Source organism: Pteronotus mesoamericanus, unplaced genomic scaffold, assembly GCF_021234165.1.
Source record: "Pteronotus mesoamericanus isolate MK-2021 breed Mesoamerican mustached bat unplaced genomic scaffold, CSHL_Meso_final scaffold_408, whole genome shotgun sequence".
Classification (NCBI taxonomy): Eukaryota; Metazoa; Chordata; class Mammalia; order Chiroptera; family Mormoopidae; genus Pteronotus; species Pteronotus mesoamericanus.
This window is the reverse complement of record NW_026555315.1, coordinates 5,937,295-5,954,152: the sequence shown is the minus strand read 5'-3', so window position 1 is coordinate 5,954,152 and position 16,858 is coordinate 5,937,295. Positions and strand designations below refer to the sequence as shown.

General features: G+C 40.6%; 1 protein-coding gene across 3 annotated transcripts in view; it reads right to left on the bottom strand.

Annotated features, from left to right (window-relative positions):
* AP2B1 (adaptor related protein complex 2 subunit beta 1) overlaps positions 1-16,858 on the bottom strand; it is a 105,048-nt gene that overhangs the window by 70,686 nt on the left and 17,504 nt on the right. For all 3 annotated transcript variants that reach the window (XM_054593119.1, XM_054593121.1, XM_054593120.1), the window contains exons 5-8: positions 16,420-16,665; positions 3,017-3,207; positions 738-959; positions 98-218 (exon numbers count right to left, since the gene is read on the bottom strand). In XM_054593119.1, the coding sequence (XP_054449094.1) occupies positions 98-218; positions 738-959; positions 3,017-3,207; positions 16,420-16,665 (780 nt within the window). The remainder of the gene's footprint in view (positions 1-97; positions 219-737; positions 960-3,016; positions 3,208-16,419; positions 16,666-16,858) is intronic.

Sequence of the window (16,858 nt, the reverse complement as noted above, 5' to 3'; positions counted from 1 at the left end):
AAGGATTCTCAAAGAGCAATTTAACGGCCTGGCTTTTTCTGAAGGCCAGACCTTAAGATCTAAGGCATTATAAACTTGAGTCTACTTAAAATCTGACCTGAGCAATATTGGCTTGGGATGCTAAACGAATCATGATGTCCAACTTCTCTAATTTAACATAGATGGGATCATTATACTTCACAAAGAAGACTTTGATTTCCTGCTTTAAGATTTCAGGCCTGTGATGCATAGAAACACAAGATAAGGAAGGTGAGGCATTTATTGGTATCTCCTTCTGAATCTGTATTAATATCCACAATCTATGCCGCGTTGCTCTCCTCCCACTCCAACCCCCACAGGAAAAAACTCACCAACTTCCCCTACACCCCTCTGCTCCTACCAGCTCCATTTAGCAGACCAGTTTTGTCCTTGAACGGGCAGGGTACACACAGAGTCAAGAACTGCTGGAACAGCAGCAATCTGGCCCTAAACGACAGCATGGGCCATATTAAACAGGCACCAGCTAGCAAGCGACTAAGAGACCCCCTCAGAAAACGCGCCGCCCTGCAGAGGCACAAGAGGCATCCAGCGCAGGAGAGCTCCGAAACCAGCTGCCGGCCTCCTGACACGGGGCGGTGGTTCGGGCACACCGCATTCTCATTTTCATGCTGTGCAAAGAGTTTAACGCTGGCCCCTTTAATTATCAAGCTTAATTCGAAATCACAAACACTTCAATCATCGATGCATTTTTCCCCAACCTTTTCTGAACAATTAGGTTGATGTTCCTCAGGGCGACGTACTGCACCTCTGGCTCCCCCGAGAGTAAAGTGACGAGCGGAGGGGCCAACTTCTTCAGCAGCATGTTGTAGTAGTCAGAGTCCTTGGGTAACAGCTCCAGAAACTTCATCAGGACTTTCACTGCTGAAAGCACCACTGCCGAGTTGGCATGAGACAGCCGGGGAGTCACCCGCTCACAGATGCTGAGGGGTGGAAAAGGAGAGTTAGCATCTTGAGTTATGATTTCTTTGCTCAATCCAGCCTGTAAGGCAATGTGTCAGAAATTAGAGAATTTCTGTATCCAGAAATTAGAGAATCAGACAAGTCAAAGCTCCATGCATAAGTAAAAATTGGGATCCAACACTGCAGAAGCCTCATTCCCAGCAAACTACAGGCAGAGCAGGGCCCTCTGCTCTGAAGATGTTACAGATTGACATCTTAGAGAAGCAGAAACCTAGATGACGACAGGAAACCAGCAATAAGGGAGGTTCAAACTGGAAGGAAACTAGCCAATACCCAAAACACGTGACGCTCACACCATCTACCTCCCGGTTTTATAGTCCTGTCTGCCCACATCACACAAGGACTCCCTGCCTCAGCCCGTCCCTCCTCAGCCTACAGGGAGGCAGATGGAGCTCTGAGAGTTCTTTCACGCTGAGAGATACCAGCCGGCTGCGGCTGAAGGGTTCACTGTTAAGATGCAGAAGGAGGTGCGCTGACAGGGAAAACGACCCAACCCTTTGCCTTCAGGGTAATAAGGGAATCTCTGAAAGGGTTTTTGTTTCTTTTTTAACAACGGTACACCATTGCAATATTCTCCCAACCTCTTTCCCTTCTCCTAGCCCCTGTCACCTGCACTTAAATGCCTCAGGAAATCTTGACTGTTTAATGATCTGTTCAGGGGTCTTCAGAAATTAGCCTAAATTTTCATTGCTCTTGGGCAGTGTAAGTGGTTATGGGCTGTAATCAGTGAAAGAGACAAGGTGTGTAGGCTGCGTTTTTTTCCTTCCCTCCTGTATCTGCTTGGCCGACTCCCTGACTTCCTTCAGGACTTTATACAAATGCCACCTTCTCAGTGAGGCCCTCCCTGACCCCCCATTTATGAAATACAACTCATCCCCAAATGCCAAGCACATCTTAGACCTCTCCCCCACTTTATCTTTCTCATCAGCACGTACCATCTGACTTGCGATATATTATGTACGTGTTCTATGTATCTGCACTTCTGCCCCACCCCTTGGAGTGAGCGCTCTATGCGAGGGCGATGATCTCTCTGTGCACCGCTGTATCCTCAGGGCCTAGGACAGTGCCTAGCACACAGCGTGGGCTCCATAAACATTTCTGGAGATGTCGATGGCCAACAGAAAATAAATTCTATGTACAGTTCTTTCCAGAAGATATCTGTACTTTCAATGACAGAAGAAACTGCCAGTGTGAACGTTAGCTAAGTCCAGACGGCCCACTGTCCCGGACAAGCGAAGCACACTTATATCATAAGAGCCTGAGCCTCGGCCAGGCAGAGGGGGTTCTTATCTACCATACTTAATTGAAGAGCCCACGTTTCTTCAGAAGTACTTAGCCTCGTACAGTGCCTATGTACACAAAATTCTCAATAAAAGTTGGTGGTAATGGCAACTCTATAAACTAAAATGTATGTACATGTATATGGAATTTAATAGGCAATTTCTGACAGTCAAAGAAAATCTGTAGCATGTTTCAGTGGTAAAGGGCTGGGCAGAACAGCCAAGGGTGCCTTCCAAAGTCTCCAGATTCGGACTGACACGGTTCCTCTAGCTGGTGGAAGACACTGTACAGTCTGCTGGCTCCAGCATTTTCTGCAGCTCTGAATTACAGGTCGAGCTCAGCTCAGGAATGAGTATCAGGCCAATTACTTTGTATCTAATAGAATGAAAAGTTTGTCACTACTGTTGAGAGACACTCAAAAATCCTTCTTTCTCATGTGGCCAAGAAGAATTGCTGGATGGGAGGTGAGAGTATGATGAGGAAGATTTTAGCACAGCATACTATGCTGTTCAAACAAGAAAGGAAATACACATCTCTTAGAAAAGAGCTATTTTTGCATGGTTACTCCACTACTTAAAATGTTCCTAAATCCAGTAAGAAAATATCATGGGGAGAGCAACACTGATCCCATAAACCACTGATCTCCCACAACCTAACAGACTTTTATTCTAATACAGACACTAGAACTTACTAAACCATCAAGAGTCCCAGATACTATCCAGGACACCTGACTCACCTCTGAGCCTCTCGGTCATCTTTAGGGTTATAATTGGACAGGCAGTCCAGGATGAAAATCTGGCCCCATTCAGTGCACTCATTCAGGGCTGTCAGCAGCTTATTAATGTTCTGGGGGTTCAGGTCGAGTAAGTTGCTGTTTGGGTGAGATTCGCTGATTTCAGATAACGCTGCTACAGCATTAGCCACCACCTGGGAAAGAAGCAGATATGACCTTCATTCACCAAGAACAACACAACTATAGACAAAACACTTAATCTTCCCTGGACCACAGATCTCAACTCACAACTATTCCTGAATATTTTACCTAGTCAAGTAGAAGCAGATAAACTACTCTGAAAGCATACTCATATATTAAACTGCTAATGACGGCACATACAGCTTCCTGGTGGTCAGATAACCCAGAATTAAAACAATTCATCTATTAGTAGAAAGTCACACATAACTTAGTATTAAAACATCAACCATTTTAATAGTACTCAAAACTATCAATAGAATCAAGACACATGAACAGCTAAAAAAAAAGGAAGAAAGAGCAGCGAGGTTTCAATATGAAACACATACATTTGGCAATAAAGAAAAAAATCTAGGCCAAATAATTTTACAGATAAATGTGTAGGCATAAGGGGTGGGGAGACTGGTGGGGAACTCATACCATCAGTCACATTGCAAGTAGGAAAATTTGATCTGGAAACCCTAGATCCCTATTATATGATGCAGGGAGAGCTCCTAATCTGCGGAATTTAATTTCTCATCTGAAAACTAGGGATAATTTAATATTCCTCACAGATTAGCTTTAGTTTAAGGATAAAATCAGATGACATATGTATAATTCTTTCTACAAAACCTTATGCAAAATAGCCCTGGCAGGTATGGCCCAGTTAGTTGGAGCATCATCTCCGTAACTGAAGGGTTCCAGGTTCGATTCCCAGTTAGGGCATATAACTAGGTTGCGGGTTCAATCCCCAGTCCGGGTGCACATGATTCCTGGTCTGGGAGGCTGTGGGGCAATCGATGTTTTTCTCTCTTCCTGCCTCTCTCTCTAAAAGCAATGATAAAATGTCCTCAGGTGAGGAGGTGAGGGGGAAACTTATACAAAATAAAGGTGGTAATACTACCACAATTCATTAGTTGCAGAGTTTTTCACTTTAACATCTCTGAAATTGGGATGCATTTTATAATCAGTGGCACACTATTTTCTAAGTATTTTTCTTTCAAGGTAGTATATAAAATAATAAAGCATCTTAACCCTGGCTGGGTAGCTCAGTTGGTTGGAGCATCATCCTGATACCATACCAAGGTTGCAGGTACAATCCCCAGTCAGGGCATATACATGAAATCAACCACTGAATGCATAAAAAAGTGGAACAGATGTGTGTGTGTGTATATGTGTGTGTCCCTCTAAAATCAGTAAAAAAATTTTTGAATCTTAAAAAAGTTTAAAAAATAAAGCATCTTAAAATCAATGGCATCTTATAAGGGGCATCAGCCTACAGGACTGTAAATTGAATGGGAAAGCTTAAACATAATCTGTTCAGAGGGTGTGACCTTATAATCAATGAAATATGGTACCTCAAATGCATCCTTCTTTCAGGCAGTATGCTAAGTAAAAAGTTGCTACCGAATAAAGTACCCCTGTATCCTGACTTACAGATCTAGCAATTCATATTAGTTGCAAGAAAAAAGTAAACACAACCAAAATTATTTCTAACTAACAAATCTATAACCAATGAATGCTTATAAAGTAATTTAAAACTTGCAAATACACCCACAAAAACAAATAAAAACTATACTATGGCCTTGTACAAGTAAATTTAAAACCACATTCTGCAGTGAAACTCCCAGTTGTTACTAAAAATTAACAAGCTAAGGTTCCATATAAATATTCTGTAAGTATACATGAGATGTTATAGAAGACAGCAGCTTCCGCAATTATATATACTGAAAAGATTCTCAAAAATGTCAAGTCGTTGTTAGTTCTTACTAAAGTCCCTTGCTGAAAGTTTGACTACTGTCCTTTCACTAGCAAGAGAAGAAACATAATGGGCCTGATTTAGCTACTGATCTTAATATCCACATTATCTCAGTCGTCTATAGATTATCCCAGCATATGATTCTACCTAGAAGATAAAAATCTAGAGAATATGATTTTTAATCAAATAATACACTTGTGACAATTATCCATTATTACATTAAGGATGATGCCATAAATGGAATCGTCTTCCTCTAAAATTAAGTGATCAACACAAAAATTCCAAGATGAAAACTCAAAGACTTGGTTGGTAAATGTGATTAAGGATGTAACATTTTATCATTAGTAAAACAAATCAGGAAGAATTACCTAGTCCACCTACGGCACGGAATCACGTCGGAGGCTCTTTTCTGACTTAATTTTTGTTTGCTACTTCCACCGTCCCATCAGGCACGGGGTTTAGTGAAAAGTAAAATGCATACAGCATGAAACAACAATCCCTTCCATCATCTCAGTGCTTTACTTTTAGGGAAGAGGTATTTTATTTCCCGTGTATGATACATGTGATAGATCCAATTATAATATAAAGGATCAAAACATCACTGGAAGACCAAAGGACTATTTTCATCCACTGCTGCCCTAAAATGCCCAGAGCTGGTGTCCAGTTGTCCAAAATTAACATCCTACTACAACTTACCATTTCTGTCAGCTAAATCATTTTAATGTTAAAAAATAAAAGGTTAAATATAAGATGTGTTAATAGGAAATGTAGAAATAAGGGTGAGTATTGGGGGAATTAAAAACTTTGGGGAGGAAAGAGAACAGAAAGACGCTGAACAGAATGAACAATTAGAATTCTTTTGTTATTATCATAGGCAATTAGAAATTAAACCAAATGTATAATGCAGCTAATGAAGTATATGTTCTGGTGGTAAAACAGGCAATTTCCACTTATTATCACGTTAAAACAAAAAGGAAACAGGGAAAAGTCAGTCTAATTAAAAGATCCAGTGAGATCAGGTTATAGGACTGTGCAGAAAAGCTTGCGCTAAGAAAAGAGATCACTTGGTCACCAAGCCAGTGACCAACCGAGCAGAGGAGGTGCCCTCCCATCACAAAACTGCACCGTTCTTCAAAACTTCCTTGGAGTTTCTTCTAGTCTACCTTTCCACTTCTACTGCCTAGCCGTCTCAGTCTGATTGTTGTATTTTCAGAAACATAGTGAGGTGGGCCCATAAGGGACTGCTTAGAGCTCTCCTGGTCAGTAAGCTATGTTTGTTTAATGGAAACTTAAAATAAGCTAGACATACTGACTCTAAAGTAGTGAAGAAAAAGACTGACTTCAAGCAACAGGCGGCTACGGTATATAGGATAACTCACTTGTCAATATTTACGGTTTCTTTCTAACGTTATGCTATGTACATGGTACATATATTGCCTATTCTACACAATAAACCTTGAAACTTAATATTTACTTCCTCTTCCCAGAGAGCCTTCTCCAAACAATAATTCAATATCACAAAGACCAAACCTGACTCATGCGGCAACTGCCCTGATATGCTGGTGTATTAAAACAAAGGCTGTATCTCTCTCGTTTGAACCCTCACATACAACATTTTTCATGAATTTGAACGAATACATGTTAACATTTTTCCCTCTAGAAAACAGGCATTTCTCTTAGGAAACAGTACCACAAAGAGAACAATGGCCTTTTAACTATAATCTCAGAAATTTCGAGTCCCCAAGAAAGAAAAGGATTTCTAAATTAATTTTTGCTTTAAAAAAATGGATTTATAAGTAGGGCTTCTTGCAGTTTCTCAGTACATTAGCTGGTTTATGAAAAGTTGGAATCTAAAAAAAACAAAGGGAAAAAGCTGACACCTAAGCTACAACACTTCCATAGCATCAAAAAAAAAAAATTTTTTTGTTCATCTTGCTTGTCCATCACGGGGAGTTCTGTCCCTCGAGGACTGCAACTGAACACTCCTCCTCCCGCCCCGCCCCACCTAGACCTCCTGCAATACACCTCCTTTACAGACACAGATGTTAAAAACATATATACACATACATACATATATAAAAGCACATCCAGAGACACATATGTAAAATCATAGTCGACATTAGACAAATCTTTCTCTGCCTTAACTACAGACTTCTATTCAATTTGCTAGTTCCATATAGACCTTTGGAATCGGCGGAATTTTTTTTTAGGGTAAGCAATTTGTGTTTGACTTACCCAGTACTATATACCTAACAGAGAGCAGCACAAAGAGATACGAGACAGTAATAGGTAAAATTTACTGAACACTAACTATGTCCCATTACTCCTCACAGCAATTCTGAGGTAGTTGCTATCAAAACCCACCTATTACGGATAAGAAGCAGGCTTTTTAAATAAATTTACAAAGACAAAAATTCAGTGACTTGCTCAGTAAACACAGCCAGAAAGGGACAGGGCTTGAATAGGAACTCGAGTTCTGTCTCTGATTCCAGTGCCTGAGTACTAATCACTCTGCATCCAGCACATTCAGAAGTTCCAAGAGCTGTGTCCTTAAACCGGGGGAAAGGGAAACAGAAATCAGAGTTCGGAGAGGATGCTATAATCGAAACATTATTTCCAGGCAAAAGTGACATGTGCATTTATACAAGGGGAAAAATTTATTCTTCTATTTCATCAACTTCAGAGATAATCTTATGACAGCACTTAAAGGGGCAAGATTTACTATCTAGCTATAAAATCTGATTTACAAGCTATCCCTATCTTACCTGGAGAAATTCTGAAGACATAAATTTGGCCTCATTTTTTCCAAAAAGAGCAAGCTGGATAGAACTCCAGAGGAAAGCTAGATGTACAATGGGAATGGAGTCCCACAGACAGAAACTCCTTGATGAGATCTCTCTCACATATGCCTCGGCCTCTTTGAATGACTTCCATTCTGCATTCTAATTTCACTGACGTTCACAGCCTCAGAAGCCAAGAAAGATAGCACTTTCCAATATAGCGACTTACTCCTATTAACTAAATTACTGCTTAGAGGACTTCCATTTCCAGCAATGGCCTTCAAGGTCACACACTGAACAGATTAATGCTTCAGTTTTCCCATTCAATTTACAATCGTGTTGGCTGATGCCCCTGAAGATTTGAATACAGTGAAAGAAGCGGAATTGCCCACAACTATTAGGGTTAAATACAGAGGTGGTTCACATACTGTCATCCTCCTAAAAATCAGCAACAATCTGGAATCTCGCTTTCTCCTGTAGGGATTTGTCTCAAGTCACATGTTAAAGAACAGAGCAAGATATTCCTTGTTCAAAGCATGTTTCCATCATTATCATCTCCTTAAGGACATAGTGACCATATGGTACCAGTTAATTTTCCCCCCCTCAGGTAAAGCTAGAGCTCATGTTACAATGTCCAGAATGACAACTGATAATATGCCGACTGTATTACATTCTATAATGTTTTGTTTGTTCTCTCATCTTCTTCCCCTGAATGAGGAAGTTGAGTTAATGCGTCTCATTATGACAAGAAAGTTTAAATACATTGTAACAATTCAGACTTACAAAGAAGTCTCAGTAAAATTCATTACTTATAAATGGCTTAAAATGTGGTCTGACAAAATGCAAAATCCAAAGCCAAAACCCTACAAATAAAATATCAAGAAACAGACAAAAAGGCATGCCTAAGAATCAGTTACTTAGCCCATAAACCCTAAAATTACACTAAAGCATGCTGCAACATGAATAAAACAACAACAAAAAAATTATCACACCACCTATCTCCCTTCTGGGAGTAAAGTAATCCCCTGCCAAATTAAAGCCTTGTGATCATCTTAAAGGGGACACTAGAAATGGACAAGCCCTGGCCAGTGTGGCTCAGTGGACTGAATGCTGGCCTGGGAACTGAGAGGCTGCCTGTTCGATTCCTGGGCAGGGTACATGCTTGGGTTGTGGGCCGGGTACCCAGTTGGGCACATGTGAGAGGCAAGTCGAATGGTTTATCTCTCGCACATCAATGTTTCTTTGTCTCCTTTCCTCCCCCTCTCTAAAAAATAAAATCTTTAAAAAAATAAGAGAAAGAAAGAAAGAAATGAACATAATCTTTTATGTCCATTACTGAATTACTATGTATAACAGATCCAGTTTTCAGGGTGCTGCTGATGAAAACTGCCTTAAAGGTATACCCTTGAAAAGCTACCTTTTAAAAGAAATTCTACGATGTAAAAAAATATTGTCAATAGACTTACCTTCATTTGTCGGTAAGTTGCCCTCAGAATTACACTGATAAGCAATGCCTGGCTTTAAATAAGGTATACAAAAGAATTAAATATGTTTTAAAAATAAACTTGCCATTGAAAGACTAATCCCTGTACAATCATTAACACCCAGCACCACAGTCACTATCTAAAACAGAATATAAATGTTTATTATTATTAAGGACTTACTTTATACCAGGCTCAGTTCTGAGCATTTTGCAAGCCCTTGACCCTTTCATGTTCATAACAATCCTACGACAGAAGCACTACTTACAATCACCATGTTCTAGGTGAGGATGCTGAGAAGTTCAGGAAGCCCACGCAGCGAGAAACGGCAGAAGCAGGATAAAGCCCGTGTCTGCCTGGCTCCAGAGCCCGAGTTTTAACCACTATGCTACAGCTCCAGGGAGAGGCAGGGGACATTTCCCAGGTACAAAGCACTTGTCTGTTTATACGACACTTTAATACAAAGTGAGACACCCCTTTATAAAAGGAAGTAATTAAATGTAATTTCGTGTCCTGGATTAAATTTGTGTTGAAACAGGTGCAATTCAACCAAGGTCTACACTCCAGTTAAAAGTAATGTACCAGCAATGCTAAAGTTGAGTTCTGACAACTGTATCACGGTTATGTAAGAGAATCACATTAAATGAAACTGAGGGAAGGGTGTATGGGAATTTTCTGCACTGTTTTTGCAACTTTTCTGTAAATCTAAAATTATTCCCTTCCAAAATGAGCTTATTTAAAAAAAAAAGAAAGAAATCAAGTTGGTAATAACCAATAAAATAAAAACAATGTGTAAAAAGTGATAATACATAGAAAAAGATTCCCACAAAATTTATAAGAAAGAAAAACAAAAATCATTTGTTTCCTCTGTAAACAGCCAGAAGAGCACTCAGGTCAGTGTGTGGGAGACCCCGCAGGCGGGCGCTCAGCAGAGCAGCCTCCAGGGAGCGTGTAACTCGGCAGCCCAGCCCTGCAGCAGTTCACAGCGGCGCCTCTGTGGGCGCCAACGCAGCACCCTCACCTGGGGAACCCAGATACACACAGAGCATATGACCTGTCACAGTCCCCTTGCCCAGTGCCCCGACACACACCGACACTCTCACACGGGCTTGAGACCCTACCAGCTCTGGAGCGCCTTCATGGACATTTGGCATGAAGAGTGCTGTGCATTTCTAACTTCACTTATGAATAACATTTTAATTTATAACTCCTCATTAATATGTATTTAGGGACAACAAAAGTCAGAGAATTAAAGTACTAAATTAGGTGAGGTCATTAAACTTTTCAATGCATTCCAGGCCTATCTTTAATAAGCAATTTAACATAGCCCACAAAGACATCAAATATATTCTGGAAAAAAAATCCTTTTGAATTTATAAAGTGATCTAGAGAGACTTCAGTCTTTTAATATTTATCATCTCAGACTGACAACCAACAACAAAAGTAAATATTCTAAGGCCTAAATAAAAATTACAATAATCAGAAAGTATGTCATATTAGGTCTGTTCCTCAAGAAAAGCCAGTTATGTCAGGCATTCAATACTGTTAATTATTTCATGCTCAACATAATCCAGTATAGGCACTATTACCTTTATTTTAGAGATGGGAAAATGGAAGCTCATTTTATTTATTATTATTTTAAAAAATCTTCACGGGAGGATGTTTATTGACTTGAGAGAGGAGGGGGCAGGGAGGGAGGGACACAGAGAAACATCAACGTGAGAGAAATAGCAGTTGGTTGCCTCCTGTATGCACCCTACCTGGGGATCGAACCCACAACCTTTTGGTGCACGGGCTGATGCTCCAATCAACAGCTACCCGGCCAGGGCTGAAGCTCAGTTTAATCGCCTTGCACTAGGCCATGTTTCTAGTAAGCAGCTAGCCTAGGACTCAAAACAGCAGCCACTCTGGCCCTAAAACCTATCTGCTATTTCCATAATTTAAATTTTCACAACCTTAGCACTACTGACGTTTTGAGACAAATAACTCCTTGCTGCAAGGGGCTGTCCTGTGCACTGCGGGATGTTTAAAGCACCAGTGGATCCTACTCACTAAATGCTAGCAGCGTCTCTCTCATCAGTTCTGACACCCAAATGTATTTCCTGACATTGCCAAATACCCCCTGGGAAGCAAAATTGCCCCCCTGTTGAACACTACTGCCATAATCCCATGCTGTTCCTACATGCTATCACATAGTAAAAATACACGCTTTTTTTGGTGAAGAAAAGTGTTGTTTTTCATAAAACAGCTTTCCAGAATAAGTTCAAATGAAAAGAAGCTAGCAGTTTAACTAGCGCCTTTGCTAAAGGCTATACTGGTCCAAGTTGAGGCTACTTGTAAGAGCAAGCTGCTTGTGCAGAACCCTCAACAAATGAAAACATCTATTTTTCACTAACTCAGTAGTTCGTGCTTTGGCAGAGAGGACAGAGCGATGGAAGAGGAGCATTCTGCGGGCAGCTCTCAGAGCGGTGGACACAGAACCGGGGAGGTTTAGAAGGCAAAAGGGGCGAAGCCCCTCAGCCACGGGGGCTTAGACCTGAACTCACAGAGAGCGCAAACATGCGGGGGCTGTCCAGTCTGGACGGGCAGGCTCTACCATAAATACGTTAACTGACGTTGAACTACCTCAAAGTGTCTCTCAAAAACAAAGAAAAAACCGTAAGTAATAAATGGAGGAAATCCTAACGCCCGGGCAAAAAACTACAATCACTATCACTTAAAAGTACATTTTTCTTGCAGATATAAACTTAGAGAAAATCTTTTAAATTCTGACATCATGGGAGTTCTTCTCCTACAGCGCTGAACTGTTTCCTCACTCCAAATTCAGTTTTACTTCCAAAATAATGGACTAATAAAATCTGCATCTGAAAATAAGTTTAGGTCTAATTCCCTCAGAAAAAATTTTACTCTACAATTTTGTACAAGTAGCAAAGTTTGTACAGATGGCAAACTTTTAAATTAATATTGCAGCCATAATGTCACCCTTGGCCATCAGATGCCAGCAGCAGGGAGTCCTCTCATGAACTCCCCAAAGTCAGGCCTTTTAACAGGTGCTTTTCAATGCAAGAGCTCAACTCACGCTCCCCAAACTACCTAAGATGGCGCCCCTCACTGTACAGGAGGAGAGAGTTACGCCAGGGCTTAAGAGAGTAAGAATTTTTTACTTCAAAGTTCATCTTTTCTCTTTTAAATAGTACCTCACTGAAAATCAGCTTTAAAGTATAAATAGTGAAACAACTGCAGGGAAATGAGGTGTGTGTGTAATCACCCAAAACAGAGACTGAGAACATCATAAAATGTCACTACTTGTAGCAAGGTGCACTACCTCCAGGAACCTGCCTGGAGGTCAAAATAACCCCAACAGTATTCAGATCTTAACAACATTTTACCCTAAGAGCTCAAAGTCATTCCTGCAGAAGTTCTCGTGCTCTGACATGGAGGATGCCCTTCTGAAGGGAGCGACAAGAAATCTGCCAAGACAGAACCCCGGGGAAGCAGTAGCTCCCTCTGCATGTTCTAGTATTTGCTGGTGCAGTGCTGCCCCCACGTGGAGCAACTTCTCAAAAAAAAGTGGAATAAAATTCCCTCGTAAGAGCAGTAAAACAGGACTCCTACCCATCACCAGAGTTGAGGATTTTAAGACTTCCATATTGAAACAGTTCTCAGCTAAAGGCCTTGTATACTCAAAATTTTTGAGAAAATGAAACAGTTCTAAATGCTTCTGTCTGCATATACATATTTAAATTCTATTGTACATATACATCCATGAGGACAGTGACAAGTAATGGGTACGGGGACGCAGAACTAGATTAGAATCCTGGCTATATTACCACAAACTATGTGCCTTTGGGATAATTCTTTCGCCTAAGTGTACACTGCTTTATCTCTAACATGGAAGAACATCTTCATTGGGAAAGTGTGAGAATGAAATAAAGTATTTTAGGTTAAAAGCATCTATCACTGTGCCTACCACAGAATGCACTTAAATTTAAATTTCTCTTCTTCTGACACAAGGTCATCATGAGCCTTAGGAGTTTGAGATATTTGAGCTACTAAGCCTTATATTCTACCTCCAGACCTTGGAAGTTACTTAACATTGATGCACTCATCCATTTCCTATCAGCAGCACTTAACCCAGCTAATAAAATAAAAATCAGTAGTATAGTGACAGTAACTGAATTACTTTTTGGTAAAAAGACATATTGCTGAGTTGGAAGTATGATGTCAAGATTAAAAACAGGCCTCTGTTTATGTGTGTTGGCTACCTTTTACTCCAAGCCTTTCAGTTCTTCACTAAAACGGGAATGAAGAGCCCCCAAAACGACTTGAATGTATGCAGAACAAGGCCAGAACAAGAGCAAGGCAAGCAAGGCACCCCGAGCACAGAACGTGAGGAGGCACGCCACCCTCAGGCTCTGTGGCAGGGAGGCACGGGAGCGACTGCCTCCTGAAAGTCTGCACCCTGGGGGCTTCGAAGGCTAGCAATAAGTCAAACCACATCAGGGAAAAGTTCCGCTACTGAGAAGTCTGACAAGGATCAGACAGATTTCTGTTTAGGGCAGTAGGTCCAACAATTCCATTTCTAATGCTGACATCTGCTCTAGGAAAATCTGCAATAAAACTACAATAAAACAGAAGGCATGCGCCAAAGTTTCTCAAAATTCTACCAAGTTACTTTACGCTTTCTCAGAGATGCTTGTGAAATTCTCCCCAAATCACCTCCTGATTTGTTGTACTAACAACAGGTTAAGAATTATTAAGAGCATTATAGTTTACTATAATCTTATAATATATTAAATTCAAATAGAGACTTATTCATGTATTGCCTGTTTAAATTACTTACATAGAATTACAGGGTGGGGAAAGAAAACAGGTAAAACAAGACTGGCACGTAATAATAATCATTCAATCTGGTGATGGTAAATGGGTTCATTTTATTTTTTGTCACTAACTTTGAAAGGGTTTGGAAATTCCCGTTAACAGAAAGTATAGATAAACAAATGGCATGTGCACACCACTTGAGTACCATGGACTGGATGAAACCAGCCCTTTCCCTACAATGAAAACTGTGAATCAATCAGACAAATTAGGCCTGTCCCAGAATCGTTCCAGCCTCTCCACCCAGCTGCGTCAAGATCTCCAAGTGCTCCATGGGAAAAAACAAAAACAAAAAAACCAAGATACCTTTATTAAGCCCTCAGTCAGGCCCCTGACTGCCAACTTTTATAGGTTCTGCTTTGAAGACTTTAATGGAAAGATGACTTTTTCTTCCCAAACTGGAATTGCCTAGGAGCCAGAACCCATTTTCACTTAGCTCTGTTGCACATTCTTAGCCCCGCTGGATATTTAACAAGTTCCCACAGGGAACAAGACATCCTGCTCAGCAGAGGGCCCAAAACTTGGTGTGTGGAGCCCACTTTCCATCTTCTCATTTGTCAAGTAGAAAATTTCCAAAACAGGTGCTTAGATGAACAGGATGAATCAAAAACAGTGCCAAAATCACAACTGGGTACCAGCTATACATTCTATAAAAGATACTACTGCCTTATAAATGTATTTCCTCATGGAATTTTTAAAAGGTACTACATGGTAATGCTTCAGGGAAAAAGGCAGGATGGAATCAAAATTCTTTTTTTTTTTAAGTTTATTTATTTTTAGAGAGAGGGGTAAGGGAGGGAGAAAGAGAGGGAGAGAAACATCGATGTGAGAGAGAAACATCAATCGGGTGCCTCTCATACGTGCCCTGCCGGAATCGGACCAGTGACCTTTTGCTCTTTTGCTCCGCAGAACATCTCCCCACCTAAGGAGCCACACCAGTCAGGGCTGATTCAGAATTCTAATACTGGGTGCCGATACCTGTCAGAAGTCCTACTTGAAGCAGATATGCATCCACAGCCACTTCTATGCCCAGGAGGTGGTAGAAAGATTCCGGATGGTAGTTAGTATCATAGTACCTTTAAGAAATGTCGTTTGCCTCATCCTTTCACCTTGATACTAAACTTAAAGGATAATGAACAGAAGCAACAACTACCCAATGAATAATATGAACCAAGTGAAATGTCAAAGCAGAGATCTGAGCAGGTAATTTGCAAATGAGAGACAATGGCTATTTTTCAAGACAAATTCCAACTCTCCATTTCAAAAAGTTCAAAAAAAATATTCAGAGGTTACCTACCCACTGATTAACTCATAATGTTATTAACCTCCTAGTAAACACTGCATTAGCCAAAAGGGGAGAGAAAGTGGCTCTGCTCCTCCATCACCTTGTAATGACACTTAAAGCTCAAGTTGAAGGGGCTTAAGTACTTGCAGAGCCATGCACCACGTGGGACCTGGCTCCCCTTTTATTATAGAGGCAAAGTTTAAAGTGTCAAGAGGAATGAATGGTCTCAAAACATTAAGACTTAAAACTGTTAAGTTACGTTCTGGCTGCCAAACATTTAAAACATAATCAGGTTCGCTAAAAAGATTCTTGCTCCGGAATTCTCCAAGAGAAGGATGCATTACAGTACTTAGGCAATAAAGATAATTGATTCAGCTTCTATTCCCACATCACCAGAAAATATTACAAACATCCATCTGGAGAAATAAGCTTTAAAAAACTGATAAAAGCTTAAGGTAAAAATCTCCTTAAGAAAATGATGAAAGGACTGGTTTGTTTCTAAAGCCAGTGATTTTCAAATATTTTCATCTCATGGCACACATAAACTAATTACTAAAATTCTGTGGCACACCAACAAATTTTCTGCTGAGAAAAAAATAGGCATAATTTTGATTTATTCACATTAGACAGCAATTGTTGTGTTGGCTGTTGTCATTTTTAGAAATTTGACAGTCTAAGGGAAAAGAAGTCAGGGCCCCAGATTAAGTAGTCAGATACTGCATGTTTTAAAAATTCTTGCGGCACACCAGTTGAAAATCGCTTTCTAAGCCAATACAGAGGTAAATATGATACAAAGGTCTGCCTTACGACCCTTGCATTTTAGTACTTGGTTTCACCTCAGAAATACCTAGGATGTGAGACAGATAATCTGGGAGACATACAGAAGCCATGCTTCCCACAGCTAATCTTCGGTTCAATTATCTCCAAGGTAAGACTTGTTTTAAATATGCTTTTTAAAGTAACCCATTTTAAATACTGTTCTCCTTATAAAAGCAGAAGCTTATTACCATTGGATTGGAATCCGCTATGAGATCCCGCAGAGAATCCAGAAACCCCTGATCTTCCACCATCTGGGCGTTGATATCGTGGAGTTTCGCCACGCAGACCGCTGCTGTCTTCCGAACATAGGGGTCTTCATCCTTCAGGCACTTGCGGAGGGGCTCACAGAGGTATTCTGTGATCTTGTCCACCCGGATGCACCCCATGGTTCTGACTGCCAAGGCCCGAATCAGAGGGTTGGGATCTTCACAGTCCTACAAAAGACAATCCTTGACAACTACAGGTATACATGGTGACTGAAGGAAACAGTCTAGTTTGCACAGGCCATCAAAGAGTATTTTATTAATGTAAGCTTCCAGTTACAGTCTGTATCAGAACCCAAACCTCCTGGGCTATCCCTTTCCTGAGTACAAATCTTAGCTCCCTGTAAGAGTCTAGGTTAGCAAT